Genomic DNA, 14,424 nt, shown 5'->3' on the forward strand with positions numbered 1-14,424 from the left:
CTCACCTGTCAGCAGCGTCCCTTGCGTTCCGCTGTCCCCACTAAGTTACCTCAGAGCGCTGCACGTTTGATGTAGGCTTCCGCTGCCTGGTATCCCCGCGTCTCCAGCGGCTATCACCTGACCGGAGACGCTACGCACTGATGCCCGCTGTAACTAACTCCCGTCAGGAGAGACAGTTGCGCAAGTTCAGGATACCCTCGCTGTGCGCCCACTGCAGGGAAGGAGGGGGGGGGAGGCCTGTTAGTACTCACTGCTGCTGGATTCTCAGGATGATCAGTGGATCCTTTCCACCGGGATCTTGTTCACCAGCACTCTAAAGAGTATCTTAGTAGACCATGCTCCCTCCCTGAGTGGGGTGGGATTAGGTCACTGCAATCTTAAAAAAAAATATCTTCACTGGAGCCAGAGCTCCCTGATGTGCTTCTATCTCCTCTGCACTATTTTTCAAACTGGAGGGATGGGGGGCGTGAAGGCGTGCACTGCAGTCAATTTACATATATTGTGCCACCTCCGGTCTCCATTCTTCACACCCCAGCTGTCTAGAGTTCCAGTGTCCTCTAGTGGATGACAGAGAAAGTATTTTTATTGATTGGTTATAAGCCCCTATTTGATGATAGCCAATAGAATAATTGAAAAGCCTCTATGACATTTTAATTACATATTTTCTAAATAGGATAGCTTATAGGGGCATTTAAGATGGTTTATGTTACAGTTCAGTGGAATTAATTTGCAGCTACTAGTACTTTTTGGGCTGACAGTACCAACACAAGCATCCAAGTGCCGCCCCTAGGCATGTACCTAATGGGAAATTTGCAAGTATGGTCGGTCACAAGGTTTAGGCAGTTATGTTTTTCCCGTTGCTTTGTGCATATGGGAATTGTGGTCAAACCTCCGTAAACACTTTGACACCATTTTAGCACAAGTACATGATACCCAGGCTACAATAACAGCAATGATTAAACTCGAACAGCCTGGCACACAGCAGGACACCCATCACTTAGCATCTCACCTACAAAAACGCAGAGATCACCCTGCACAATGCCCTGGACACACGGCACCAGACCTTGCTGAAAACTGGCACCCAAAGGCACCATTACACCTGGCTAGCACTGCTCCTCCCCTTCTCTTGTGTGTCACGTGGGTCAAATGTCCCTTAGCCCACTAGGAAATAGACACAACCGCAGGGGCGTATCTTCCCATTGGCCGGGATGGTACTCGCCAGGAGATGTCCCCCCGGGATCCGCTCTGATGATCGACAGTGTCTAGGTCGATAATGTTTAGGTCGACAGTCACTAGGTCGACAGGGATTGAAGGTTGACAGGGTTTTTAGGTCGACATGGTCTAGGTCGACAGGTCAAAAGGTCGACATGAGTTTTTCAAATTTTTTGTCTTTTTTAAAACTTTTTCATACTTAACGATCCACGCGGACTACGATTGGGAATAGTAACCTGTCCCGAGCGCAGCGAGGCACCTCGCTCGCCATGCGAGGGGACACAGTGCATTAATTGGGCTTCCCGGTCACTACGGAGAAAACAACACCAAAAAAATTATGAAAAACTCATGTCGACCTAGAAACCCTGTCGAGCTAGTGACTGCGGACCTATAGTGGTCGACCTAAACATTGTCAACCTAGACACTGTCAATATAATGATCTACACCCTGTCCCTCCCTTGTTCCTGATGCCGGTGTCAGACACTACACCGCACTACAATCATGAAACTGTGCATAAACTACAGTTCCCAACAGCCCTTGCTGATGGGAGCTGTAGTTTATGCAATTTTTTATAATTGTAGTGCGGTGCAGTGCCGAACGGACACCGGCTTTAGGAATAGTGGTTGCTGCTGCTGGCTGCTGTGGTCAGTGCTGGCTAACGGCCCTATGTAATGGTCTTTCACTAATTGAGGAAAAAAGTCAGTGTATAACTGCATACCTTCCAACATGACCCGCCCCACTAGGTACAAAATGCTCTGTTTCTGGACTTCCCTCTTAATTTATTATTGCCATCACCTGTGAAGAAACAGCTTTCTTATCATTTTAACTAGTTCAACACAGGTGATGGAAATCATAAGTTAAGAGGGAAGTCCAGAAACAGAGCATTTTGTACCTAGTGGGGCGGGTCATGTTGGAGGGTCTGTAACTGGTTTCCCTGTATGAGCCCAATTCCAATCTGCAACAAGAAAGCGCTATAATCCTACTCGGCCAAGAAGAAGTTAATATAAAATCTGATTACAGGAAGTGTAAAATAAACAAAAAACAAGCGCCATGTTTCTGGAGGCAGCAGCCCGCTGCTGATGGAGACCGAAAGACAAAGTACAAATGGGTCACTTGTGGCCGTACATCCAGCAATCTGTTACATCGCGTTTTAATACATTTATAAGACAGTCATGGTGAGCTGGAAGTGAGGAGATATCTACTCAGAACGTTACACATCAGTCTCCGGTGTAATGCTTGGGGGTGTGCCTTTCTAATGCTATTCAGCTGTCTGGCCTCACTGCTTCCGGGTGTAACGTCAGTGGGGTTAAAGGTGAAACAGGTCAGCTGAGGCTGAGTCGGGAGATCAGCATGGAGCTGCCAGCGGGCCATGGGGTGTCTTGCAAGGTGATTGTGTGTTACCCCTGACCCTGCTTCTATGCTACCATGAGGGGTTATGTGTACTATTATTTCAGCAGGAACCGGAGACGGACGTTATGACAGATTTCATGTCTTTGATGCCATGACATATACTCTGAGTGTTTGTTTTGACTGTGTCGTTCTTTGTATATTATATTTAGTTTTAAGATGCTATCCTTTTATTCTGTCCATGGTAATACTTATTATGGTTAATAAATAATGCCAGTGGATTGAACACAATTGAAATAGCTGACAAATATTAGCAATGAAATATATACTGGCATATTTGGCATTTTCATTCGTGTAATACTGACTGGTGCTCAGGAAAAAAATGCATTAGCAAATGCAGGGGTGAATCAGCAGTAATAAGTAATGAGATACATACTTTCCCCAGAAATTTTGCTACTGTCCTATTTTATATCGGAGTTTCTGCTCTATCCTTATGGGGCCTATTTGTTAGGCTTCTCACTCACTCACTCACGAAAAAAAAAAAAATGTATTCTTCAGGGTCCATAGGAATACCATGGGATTTAGGTGGTTTGGAATGAACCGGGCACCAGTTAAAGCTTTTCTGTCCCAGAATGCACTGGGTCCTTCTCACCTATAACCCCTCCCCAGCCCCGCCCCCAGGCCATTCAGTTTTGTTAAGAAAACAAAGAACCTAGGCGCTAATTTTTACGGGAAAATTAAATATATTTATATATATATATATATATATATATACACATGCAAGTGTGCACATGTACATCCAATTTAATCGTATCTCTTTAGTTCCCGTTCGCTGCTGCAAACAAACTTCTGTATGTTTGTAATTGTATATAAGAAATAAGAAAAAGATACAGCAGCGCCTGGGATCAACAGAGCATACAATATAGCACAATTAGTCAATTAATTACACATGCAAATATAAGTCACCGAGTGTCAAATCAATCCAACCCAGTCAATAATGCACATAAATGTTTTAATATAACACAATGGAATTGTATTTAAAATATACTGTGCACAGTATTAAATTAGAAAGATGCTTTGAAAAAGCCAAAAGAGAGAACATATAAAACATAAACATAAAAATGTGTCCACTATTGAACACAATAGTATAGCATATATGATATCACGGACCTGTCTCAGTTAGAAAATGTGATCATTAAGAAACACTGTTGCGCAGTTTAACTTGAAACAATGACTATGAGAACAGTGTATAGTCCTCAACAATGTATAGTAATAAATAAATTCGGACAGATATCTCAGTTTGTCAAGTCCATATATATAAAAAATAATAATAATGAGTAATGTTCTGTTAAATGATGTTCATGCAGAGAAAAAATGAATATGAATACTTGTTCTCTGAAACATATACGTGTGGCGTCCCACCGTATTGTTACCTGGTGAGTAATAAAAAAAAAAAGGAACCGATGGTCAGATTAACCACACCTCGTGTGGCTGCTGAATAGATAGAGAATATCGAGACCGCTGATCCCTGGTTGATTGACAAGGGGAAAGGTGTGAATACTGAACGCCAGACTGCGCTGGCCTGAGAAATCACCTTATGACGTTCTCACCGGAGATTCCGTCCCATAAATGGTGCAGATGATGGCCGCCAGACTGCGCTGGCCCGAAGGATCGCCTCACACCGCTCTCACCGGCGGACCCGTCCTGCGGCGAGGAGGAGTCAAGCTGGAATTAGACACCTCACGTCGACCCACCGGGTCAGATGGAAACGATGAGGCCGATGTGCTGCAGCGGAGATCGGCTTGCTGTGTCTCATAAGCACCGATCTGAGCTTTCGTGTCGGTTCAGACCTCTGAATATCAGGCAAGAGGTTTTGCATGTATCAGGTGTCCCAGGTGGGAACAATGAGGAGGAGTCCTAACGCGTTTTGTCACGCCCACGTGACTTTCTCAAAGGTATGGTACCTTTGAGAAAGTCACGTGGGCGTGACGAAACGCGTTAGGACTCCTCCTCATTGTTCCCACCTGGGACACCTGATACATGCAAAACCTCTTGCCTGATATTCAGAGGTCTGAACCGACACGAAAGCTCAGATCGGTGCTTATGAGACACAGCAAGCCGATCTCCGCTGCAGCACATCGGCCTCATCGTTTCCATCTGACCCGGTGGGTCGACGTGAGGTGTCTAATTCCAGCTTGACTCCTCCTCGCCGCAGGACGGGTCCGCCGGTGAGAGCGGTGTGAGGCGATCCTTCGGGCCAGCGCAGTCTGGCGGCCATCATCTGCACCATTTATGGGACGGAATCTCCGGTGAGAACGTCATAAGGTGATTTCTCAGGCCAGCGCAGTCTGGCGTTCAGTATTCACACCTTTCCCCTTGTCAATCAACCAGGGATCAGCGGTCTCGATATTCTCTATCTATTCAGCAGCCACACGAGGTGTGGTTAATCTGACCATCGGTTCCTTTTTTTTTTTATTACTCACCAGGTAACAATACGGTGGGACGCCACACGTATATGTTTCAGAGAACAAGTATTCATATTCATTTTTTCTCTGCATGAACATCATTTAACAGAACATTACTCATTATTATTATTTTTTATATATATGGACTTGACAAACTGAGATATCTGTCCGAATTTATTTATTACTATACATTGTTGAGGACTATACACTGTTCTCATAGTCATTGTTTCAAGTTAAACTGCGCAACAGTGTTTCTTAATGATCACATTTTCTAACTGAGACAGGTCCGTGATATCATATATGCTATACTATTGTGTTCAATAGTGGACACATTTTTATGTTTATGTTTTATATGTTCTCTCTTTTGGCTTTTTCAAAGCATCTTTCTAATTTAATACTGTGCACAGTATATTTTAAATACAATTCCATTGTGTTATATTAAAACATTTATGTGCATTATTGACTGGGTTGGATTGATTTGACACTCGGTGACTTATATTTGCATGTGTAATTAATTGACTAATTGTGCTATATTGTATGCTCTGTTGATCCCAGGCGCTGCTGTATCTTTTTCTCATTCAGTTTTGTTGCTGGCAGCAGCTGGATGCACCTTCTTCCTTTTTTTTTTTTTTTTTTTTTTTAAATATATACAAGAGACTGCTGTTGCAGCCTCAAGTTTTTTTTAACTTACCAGAGCTGGACAACGTTGCTGCAGCTCCAACACTCCTGCCGACTCCGCAACACTAGTGACGAGGTCCATTGTTTCAGCACCAGTAAAGCATACGCTAGCTATCGCTTTTCTGAGCTCATGACCACTGCCAGACAATGGGGGAAGGTAAGTGGCGGTTCAAGGCCTCCAGAGTTGGTGATGGCGTTGATTGCAGAAACCGGGTCGCCTCTTCTGCTAGACCACCAGGGCATATATATATATATATATATATATATATATATATATATACTAGCACAGGGACGCCTGTAAACTAGTAGTCCTGGGGGGGGAATATCAGGGAGGTAGGGTCTCCCTGTTAGCCCCTCCCTTAGCCCAGGGCGTGATTCTTTCAGAGTTCTCCCGCTTTTTCTGGGCTGAAATATACTACCCTCCTCCTCCCCCAGGAAATACTCGGACAGTGCTGGCTTCAGAGGTCTCAGGAGGTCGGGTCTAGTCTCCCTGGATACCTTTCCCTGGGGACAGGTTATACATCACTTATTCTACCATCCTTTGAGGTTGCGTGGTTTAGTCTTTGCCCATTGTTATATGTATTGTATTTGACTTGTTGCTAGCTACTGTTGTTTGTGTTCAAACTCTGCTGTATTTATTATACTGTCCCTGTTTTTCACCTCCTATTGCCATACCAGGTGTTAAGGATTATGTTGTACCTCACATTTCTCTATCGTCCTAGTGGATGCTGGGGTTCCTGAAAGGACCATGGGGAATAGCGGCTCCGCAGGAGACAGGGCACAAAAAGTAAAGCTTTTAACCATGTGGTGTGTACTGGCTCCTCCCCCCATGACCCTCCTCCAAGCCTCAGTTAGGTTTTTGTGCCCGGCCGAGAAGGGTGCAATCTAGGTGGCTCTCCTAAAGAGCTGCTTAGAAAAAGTTTAGCTAGGTTTTTTATTTTACAGTGATTCCTGCTGGCAACAGGATCACTGCAGCGAGGGACTTAGGGGAGAAGGAGTCAACTCACCTGCGTGCAGGATGGATTGGCTTCTTGGCTACTGGACATCAAGCTCCAGAGGGACGATCACAGGTACAGCCTGGATGGGTCACCGGAGCCGCGCCGCCGGCCCCCTTGCAGATGCTGAAGACAGAAGATGGTCCAGAATCGGCGGCAGAAGACTCCTCAGTCTTCTTAAGGTAGCGCACAGCACTGCAGCTGTGCGCCATTGCTCCCAGCACACTTCACACGGCAGTCACTGAGGGTGCAGGGCGCTGGGGGGGGGGCGCCCTGGGCAGCAACGAGAAACCTTTTTTAGGCATAAAATACCTCACATATAGCCTCCGGGGGCTATATGGAGATATTTAACCCCTGCCTGAATCCATTGAAGAGCGGGAGACGAGCCCGCCGAAAAAGGGGCGGGGCCTATCTCCTCAGCACACGGCGCCATTTTCCTCTCACAGCTCCGCTGGTCAGGAAGGCTCCCAGTCTCTCCCCTGCACTGCACTACAGAAACAGGGTAAAACAAGAGAGGGGGGCAAAATTGTGGCATTATATATATTTAAAGCAGCTATATAGGGAGCACTTATTATAAGGCTATCCCTGTCATATATAGCGCTTTTGGTGTGTGCTGGCAGACTCTCCCTCTGTCTCCCCAAAGGGCTAGTGGGGTCCTGTCTTCGTTTAGAGCATTCCCTGTGTGTCTGCTGTGTGTCGGTACGCGTGTGTCGACATGTATGAGGACGATATTGGTGTGGAGGCGGAACAATTGCCAAATATGGGGATGTCACCTCCTAGGGGGTCGACACCAGAATGGATGCCTTTATTTATGGAATTACGGGATAGTGTCAACACGCTAAAGCAGTCGTTTGACGACATGAGACGGCCGGACAATCAATTAGTGCCTGTCCAGGCGCCTCAAACACCGTCAGGGGCTGTAAAACGCCCTTTGCCTCAGTCGGTCGACACAGACCCAGACACAGGCACTGATTCCAGTGGTGACGGTGACGAATCAACCGTATTTTCCAGTAGGGCCACACGTTATATGATTTTGGCAATGAAGGAGGCGTTACATATACCTGATACTACAGGTACCACTAAACAGGGTATTATGTGGGGTGTGAAAAAACTACCTATAGTTTTTCCTGAATCAGAAGAATTAAATGAGGTGTGTGATGAAGCGTGGGTTGCCCCCGATAAAAAAATGCTAATTTCAAAGAAGTTATTGGCTTTATACCCTTTCCCGCCAGAGGTTAGGGCGCGCTGGGAAACACCTCCTAGGGTGGACAAGGCGCTCACACGCTTATCAAAACAAGTGGCGTTACCCTCTCCTGAGACGGCCGCACTTAAAGATCCAGCAGATAGGAGGATGGAAAATATCCAAAAAAGTATATACACACATACAGGTGTTATACTACGACCAGCTATAGCGACAGCCTGGATGTGCAGTGCTGGAGTAGCTTGGTCAGAGTCCCTGATTGAAAATATTGATACCCTGGATAGGGACAATGTTTTACTGTCTTTGGAGCAAATAAAGGATGCATTTCTTTATATGCGTGATGCACAGAGGGATATCTGCACGCTGGCATCACGGGTAAGTGCTATGTCCATTTCGGCCAGAAGAAGTTTATGGACGCGACAGTGGTCAGGCGATGCGGACTCAAAACGGCATATGGAAGTTTTGCCGTATAAAGGGGAGGAGTTATTTGGAGTCGGTCTATCGGATTTGGTGGCCACGGCTACAGCCGGGAAATCCACCTTTTTACCTCAAGTCACTCCCCAACAGAAAAAGACACCGACTTTTCAACCGCAGCCCTTTCGTTCCTTTAAAAACAAGAGAGCAAAGGGATATTCATATCTGCCACGAGGCAGAGGAAAGGGGAAGAGACGGCAACAGGCAGCTCCTTCCCAGGAACAGAAGCCCTCCCCCGCTTCTACAAAAGCCTCAGCATGACGCTGGGGCTTCTCAAGCGGACTCGGGGGCGGTGGGGGGTCGTCTCAAGAATTTCAGCGCGCAGTGGGCTCACTCGCAGGTAGATCCCTGGATCCTGCAGATAATATCTCAGGGGTACAGGTTAGAACTAGAGACGTCTCCACCTCGCCGTTTCCTGAAGTCTGCTTTACCAACGTCCCCCTCCGACAGGGTGACGGTCTTGGAAGCCATTCACAAGCTGTACTCTCAGCAGGTGATAGTCAAAGTACCCCTTTTACAACAGGGAAAGGGGTATTATTCCACTCTATTTGTGGTACCGAAGCCGGACGGCTCGGTAAGACCTATTCTAAATCTGAAATCCCTGAACCTGTACATAAAAAAGTTCAAGTTCAAGATGGAGTCACTCAGAGCGGTGATAGCGAACCTGGAATAAGGGGACTTTATGGTATCCTTGGACATCAAGGATGCGTATCTCCACGTCCCAATTTACCCCTCACACCAGGGGTACCTCAGGTTCGTCGTACAAAACTGTCACTATCAGTTTCAGACGCTGCCGTTTGGATTGTCCACGGCACCTCGGGTCTTTACCAAAGTAATGGCCGAGATGATGATTCTTCTTCGAAGAAAAGGCGTGTTAATTATCCCATACTTGGACGATCTCCTGATAAGGGCAAGGTCAAGAGAACAGCTAGAGATGGGAGTAGCACTGTCTCAAGAAGTGCTAAAACAGCACGGGTGGATTTTGAATATTCCAAAATCCCAGTTAATTCCGACAACACGTCTGCTGTTCCTAGGGATGATTCTGGACACGGTTCAGAAAAAGGTATTTCTCCCGGAGGAAAAAGCCAAGGAGTTATCCGAACTTGTCAGGAACCTCCTAAAGCCAGGAAAGGTGTCTGTACATCAATGCACAAGAGTCCTGGGAAAAATGGTGGCTTCTTACGAAGCAATTCCATTCGGCAGATTCCACGCAAGAATTTTCCAGAGGGATCTGCTCGACAAATGGTCAGGGTCGCATCTTCAGATGCACCGGCGGATAACCCTGTCTCCAAGGACAAGGGTATCTCTTCTGTGGTGGTTGCAGAGCGCTCATCTATTGGAGGGCCGCAGATTCGGCATACAGGATTGGATCCTGGTGACCACGGACGCCAGCCTGAGAGGCTGGGGAGCAGTCACACAAGGAAGGAACTTCCAGGGCGTGTGGTCGAGCCTGGAGATGTCTCTTCACATAAACATTCTGGAACTAAGAGCAATCTACAATGCTCTAAGTCAGGCAGAACCTCTGCTTCTAGGAAAACCGGTGTTGATCCAGTCGGACAACATCACGGCAATCGCCCATGTAAACAGACAGGGCGGTACAAGAAGCAGGAGTGCAATGGCAGAAGCTGCGAGGATTCTTCGCTGGGCGGAGAATCATGTGATGGCACTGTCAGCAGTGTTCATCCCGGGAGTGGACAACTGGGAAGCAGACTTCCTCAGCAGACACGACCTTCACCCGGGAGAGTGGGGACTTCATCCAGAAGTTTTCCACATGCTTGTAACCCGTTGGGAAAGACCAATGGTGGACATGATGGCGTCTCGCCTCAACAAAAAACTGGACAGGTATTGCGCCAGGTCAAGAGACCCGCAGGCAATAGCTGTGGACGCGCTGGTAACGCCTTGGGTGTACCAGTCGGTGTATGTGTTTCCTCCTCTGCCTCTCATACCAAAGGTATTGAGAATTATAAGGAAAAGAGGAGTAAGAACGATACTAGTGGCTCCGGATTGGCCAAGAAGGACTTGGTACCCGGAACTTCAAGAGATGATCACGGACGATCCGTGGCCTCTACCTCTGAGAAGGGACCTGCTTCAGCAAGGTCCCTGTCTGTTTCAAGACTTACCGTGGCTGCGTTTGACGGCATGGCGGTTGAACGCCGGATCCTAAAGGGAAAAGGCATTCCGGAAGAAGTCATTCCTACTTTGATTAAAGCAAGGAAGGAAGTAACCGCGAAACATTATCACCGCATTTGGCGAAAATATGTTGCGTGGTGCGAGGATCGGAGTGCTCCGACGGAGGAATTTCAACTGGGTCGATTCCTGCATTTCCTGCAATCAGGATTGTCTATGGGTCTCAAGTTGGGATCTATTAAGGTTCAAATTTCGGCCCTGTCAATATTCTTCCAAAAAGAATTGGCCTCAGTTCCTGAGGTACAGACTTTTGTTAAGGGTGTACTGCGTATACAGCCCCCTGTAGTGCCTCCGGTGGCACCGTGGGATCTAAACGTAGTTTTAGATTTCCTCAAATCCCATTGGTTTGAACCACTAAAAAAGGTGGATTTGAAATATCTCACATGGAAAGTGTCCATGCTACTAGCCCTGGCTTCAGCCAGGAGAGTGTCAGAACTGGCGGCTTTATCTTACAAAAGCCCATATCTAATTTTCCATTCGGATAGGGCAGAACTGCGGACGCGTCCGCATTTTCTCCCTAAGGTGGTATCAGCGTTTCACCTGAACCAGCCTATTGTAGTGCCTGCGGCTACAAGCGACTTGGAGGACTCCAAGTTGTTGGACGTTGTTAGAGCTTTAAAAATATACATTTCAAGGACGGCTGGAGTCAGAAAATCTGACTCTCTGTTTATACTGTATGCACCCAACAAGCTGGGTGCTCCTGCTTCTAAGCAGTCGATTGCTCGTTGGATTTGTAGCACAATTCAACTTGCACATTCTGTGGCAGGCCTGCCACAGCCTAAATCTGTTAAGGCCCATTCCACAAGGAAGGTGGGCTCATCTTGGGCGGCTGCCCGAGGGGTCTCGGCATTACAACTCTGCCGAGCAGCTACGTGGTCGGGGGAGAACACGTTTGTAAAATTCTACAAATTTGATACCCTGGCAAAAGAGGACCTGGAGTTCTCTCATTCGGTGTTGCAGAGTCATCCGCACTCTCCCGCCCGTTTGGGAGCTTTGGTATAATCCCCATGGTCCTTTCAGGAACCCCAGCATCCACTAGGACGATAGAGAAAATAAGAATTTACTTACCGATAATTCTATTTCTCGGAGTCCGTAGTGGATGCTGGGCGCCCATCCCAAGTGCGGATTATCTGCAATAATTGTACATAGTTATTGTTGCCTTCATCGGGTTATTGTTGTAGGAAGCCATCTTTCAGAGGCTCCTCTGTTATCATACTGTTAACTGGGTTTTAGATCACAAGTTGTACGGTGTGATTGGTGTGGCTGGTATGAGTCTTACCCGGGATTCAAGATCCTTCCTTATTGTGTACGCTCGTCCGGGCACAGTACCTAACTGAGGCTTGGAGGAGGGTCATGGGGGGAGGAGCCAGTACACACCACATGGTTAAAAGCTTTACTTTTTGTGCCCTGTCTCCTGCGGAGCCGCTATTCCCCATGGTCCTTTCAGGAACCCCAGCATCCACTACGGACTCCGAGAAATAGAATTATCGGTAAGTAAATTCTTATTTTTACTTGTAATTTGTGAGGTACAACAACAACTTATTATTATTATTATTATTATTATTATTATTATTCTAGTTGCACTCTGCACGTGTGTTTAACTATGTCCAAAGGTAAGGCATCTAAGGACAAGGTGGAGTCTGGGGCTCCAGTACTGGTTTCTTACAGGATCTGCTCAGTCAAGTTAGATGTGCAGGATTTTGTGCAAGATTTGAGGCGTTAAGCTGCAGCTTCACTCAATATGGTGACTCCAGCACCTGTCCTAGAACCACCATGGGTGGCTTCTTTGTTTCGTGTAATGACTCAGTTAGTGGAACACTTGCCTGTGCCTATTCTGACTCTACGACAGGGGTTGCCTCAACAGTCTCAGGCTTCGTTGGTGGCCTCCCCTCCCATGCAACCTCCTTGGATGGACATGTTTTCAGTCTGTCCAGTGCCTAAGTCAGATGTCAGTCACCTTTAAAGATATGTTACAGAGCGAAACAGACCAGGGGCTGCCAAAGTGTCCAGATGAGTTACTCCCTCATCTCTGTCGGAGTAGGCATCAGATTCTGAGACGGATTCTGATCTGGAGGAACAGTATGCTTCAGACTTAGGTTCTTGTCCAGAAGAGTGCACTAGTTAGGGCTTAGTCAGGGCAGTCAAAACTTTATTATAGTAGGAGGAACAAACTTCTATCTTTTAAGTAACACAAAGTCATTAAGGTGGAGTTCACTCAGTCAGATCAGCTCATGTGTGAGGCCTGGAGTACTCCTAAACGCAAATTTTAGTTACCAAAAAAGCTGGCTTCTTATATATCCTCTCCCAGAGGGAGAATGGTGGTCATTCCGAGTTGTTCGCTCACTAGCAGTATTTCTCTAACGTCCTAGTGGATGCTGGGAACTCCGTAAGGACCATGGGGAATAGCGGGCTCCGAAGGAGGCTGGGCACTCTAGAAAGATCTTAGACTACCTGGTGTGCACTGGCTCCTCCCACTATGACCCTCCTCCAAGCCTCAGTTAGATTTCGTGCCCGGCCGAGGTTGGATGCCCCCTAGGGGCTCTCCTGAGCTCTTAGAAAGTTATAGTCTTAGAATTTGTTATTTTCAGTGAGACCTGCTGGCAACAGGCTCACTGCAGCGAGGGACTAAGGGGAGAAGAAGCGAACTCGCCTGCTTGCAGCCGGATTGGGCTTCTTAGGCTACTGGACACCATTAGCTCCAGAGGGATCGACCGCAGGCCCAGCCTTGATGTTCGGTCCCGGAGCCGCGCCGCCGTCCCCCTTACAGAGCCAGAAGCAAGAAGATGGTCCGGAAAATCGGCGGCATGAAGACTCTGTCTTCACCAAGGTAGCGCACAGCACTGCAGCTGTGCGCCATTGCTCCTCTCACACACTTCACACTCCGGTCACTGAGGGTGCAGGGCGCTGGGGGGGGCGCCCTGAGGCAGAAATAAAAACACCTTGGCTGGCTAAAATACCTCAATATATGGCCCCAGGGGCTATATATGAGGTAAATACCCCTGCCAGAATTCCATAAAAAACGGGAGAATAGGCCGCGAAAAAGGGGCGGAGCCTATCTCCTCAGCACACTGGCGCCATTTTTCCCTCACAGCTCGGCTGGAGTGAAGCTCCCTGGCTCTTCCCTGCAATTCTACAGTACAGTAAGAGGGAAAAGAGAGGGGGGGCATTAAAATTGGCACTGTATACAGTATATTATATAAAAGCTATTAGGGACATAACTCAGTTAGTCCCTGTATATAAATAGCGCTCTGGTGTGTGCTGGCATACTCTTACTCTGTCCCCCCAAAGGGCTTTTGTGGGTCCTGTCCTCGTTTAGAGCATTCCCTGTGTGTCTGCGGTGTGTCGGTACGGCTGTGTCGACATGTTGAATGAGGAGGCTTATATGGTGACAGAACAGAGGCCGATATATGTGATGTCGCCCCCTGTGGGGCCGACACCAGAGTGGATGGATAGGTGAAAGGTATTAACCGACAGTGTCAACTCCTTACATAAAAGGGTGGATGACGTAACAGCTGTGGGACAGCCGGCTTCGCAGCCCGCGCCTGCCCAGGCGTCTCAAAGGCCATCAGGGGCTCAAAAACGCCCGCTCTCTCAGATGGCAGACACAGATGTCGACACGGAGTCTGACTCCAGTGTCGACAAGGTGGAGACATATACACAATCCACTAGGAACATCCGTGACGTGATCCCGGCAATAAAAAATGTGTTATACATTTCTGACTTTAACCCAAGCACCTCTAAAAATGGGTTTTAGGTTTGGGGAGAAAAAACAGGCAGTGTTTTGTTCCCCCATCAGATGAATAAATGAAGTGTGTGAAAGCGTGGGTTCCCCCGTTAAGAAACTGGTAATTTATAAAAAGTTACT

At 47.2% G+C, this 14,424-nt stretch overlaps 1 protein-coding gene across 4 annotated transcripts in view; it reads left to right on the forward strand.

Annotated features, from left to right (window-relative positions):
* Window positions 1–2,300: 2,300 nt before the first annotated feature.
* Window positions 2,301–14,424, forward strand: part of CCS (copper chaperone for superoxide dismutase) — a 356,173-nt gene continuing 344,049 nt past the window's right edge. Inside the window, exon 1 of one of the 4 annotated variants that reach the window (XM_063945156.1) lies at window positions 2,301–2,387. In XM_063945156.1, coding sequence (XP_063801226.1) covers window positions 2,385–2,387 — 3 coding nt within the window. In that variant the 5' untranslated portion in view covers window positions 2,301–2,384. Of the gene's footprint in view, window positions 2,388–2,416; window positions 2,599–14,424 lie in introns of those variants that run through there. The other 3 variants (XM_063945154.1, XM_063945157.1, XM_063945155.1) reach the window with 3 other exon arrangements.

The sequence above is a fragment of the Pseudophryne corroboree genome, chromosome 11, assembly GCF_028390025.1.
Source record: "Pseudophryne corroboree isolate aPseCor3 chromosome 11, aPseCor3.hap2, whole genome shotgun sequence".
Taxonomy (NCBI): Eukaryota; Metazoa; Chordata; class Amphibia; order Anura; family Myobatrachidae; genus Pseudophryne; species Pseudophryne corroboree.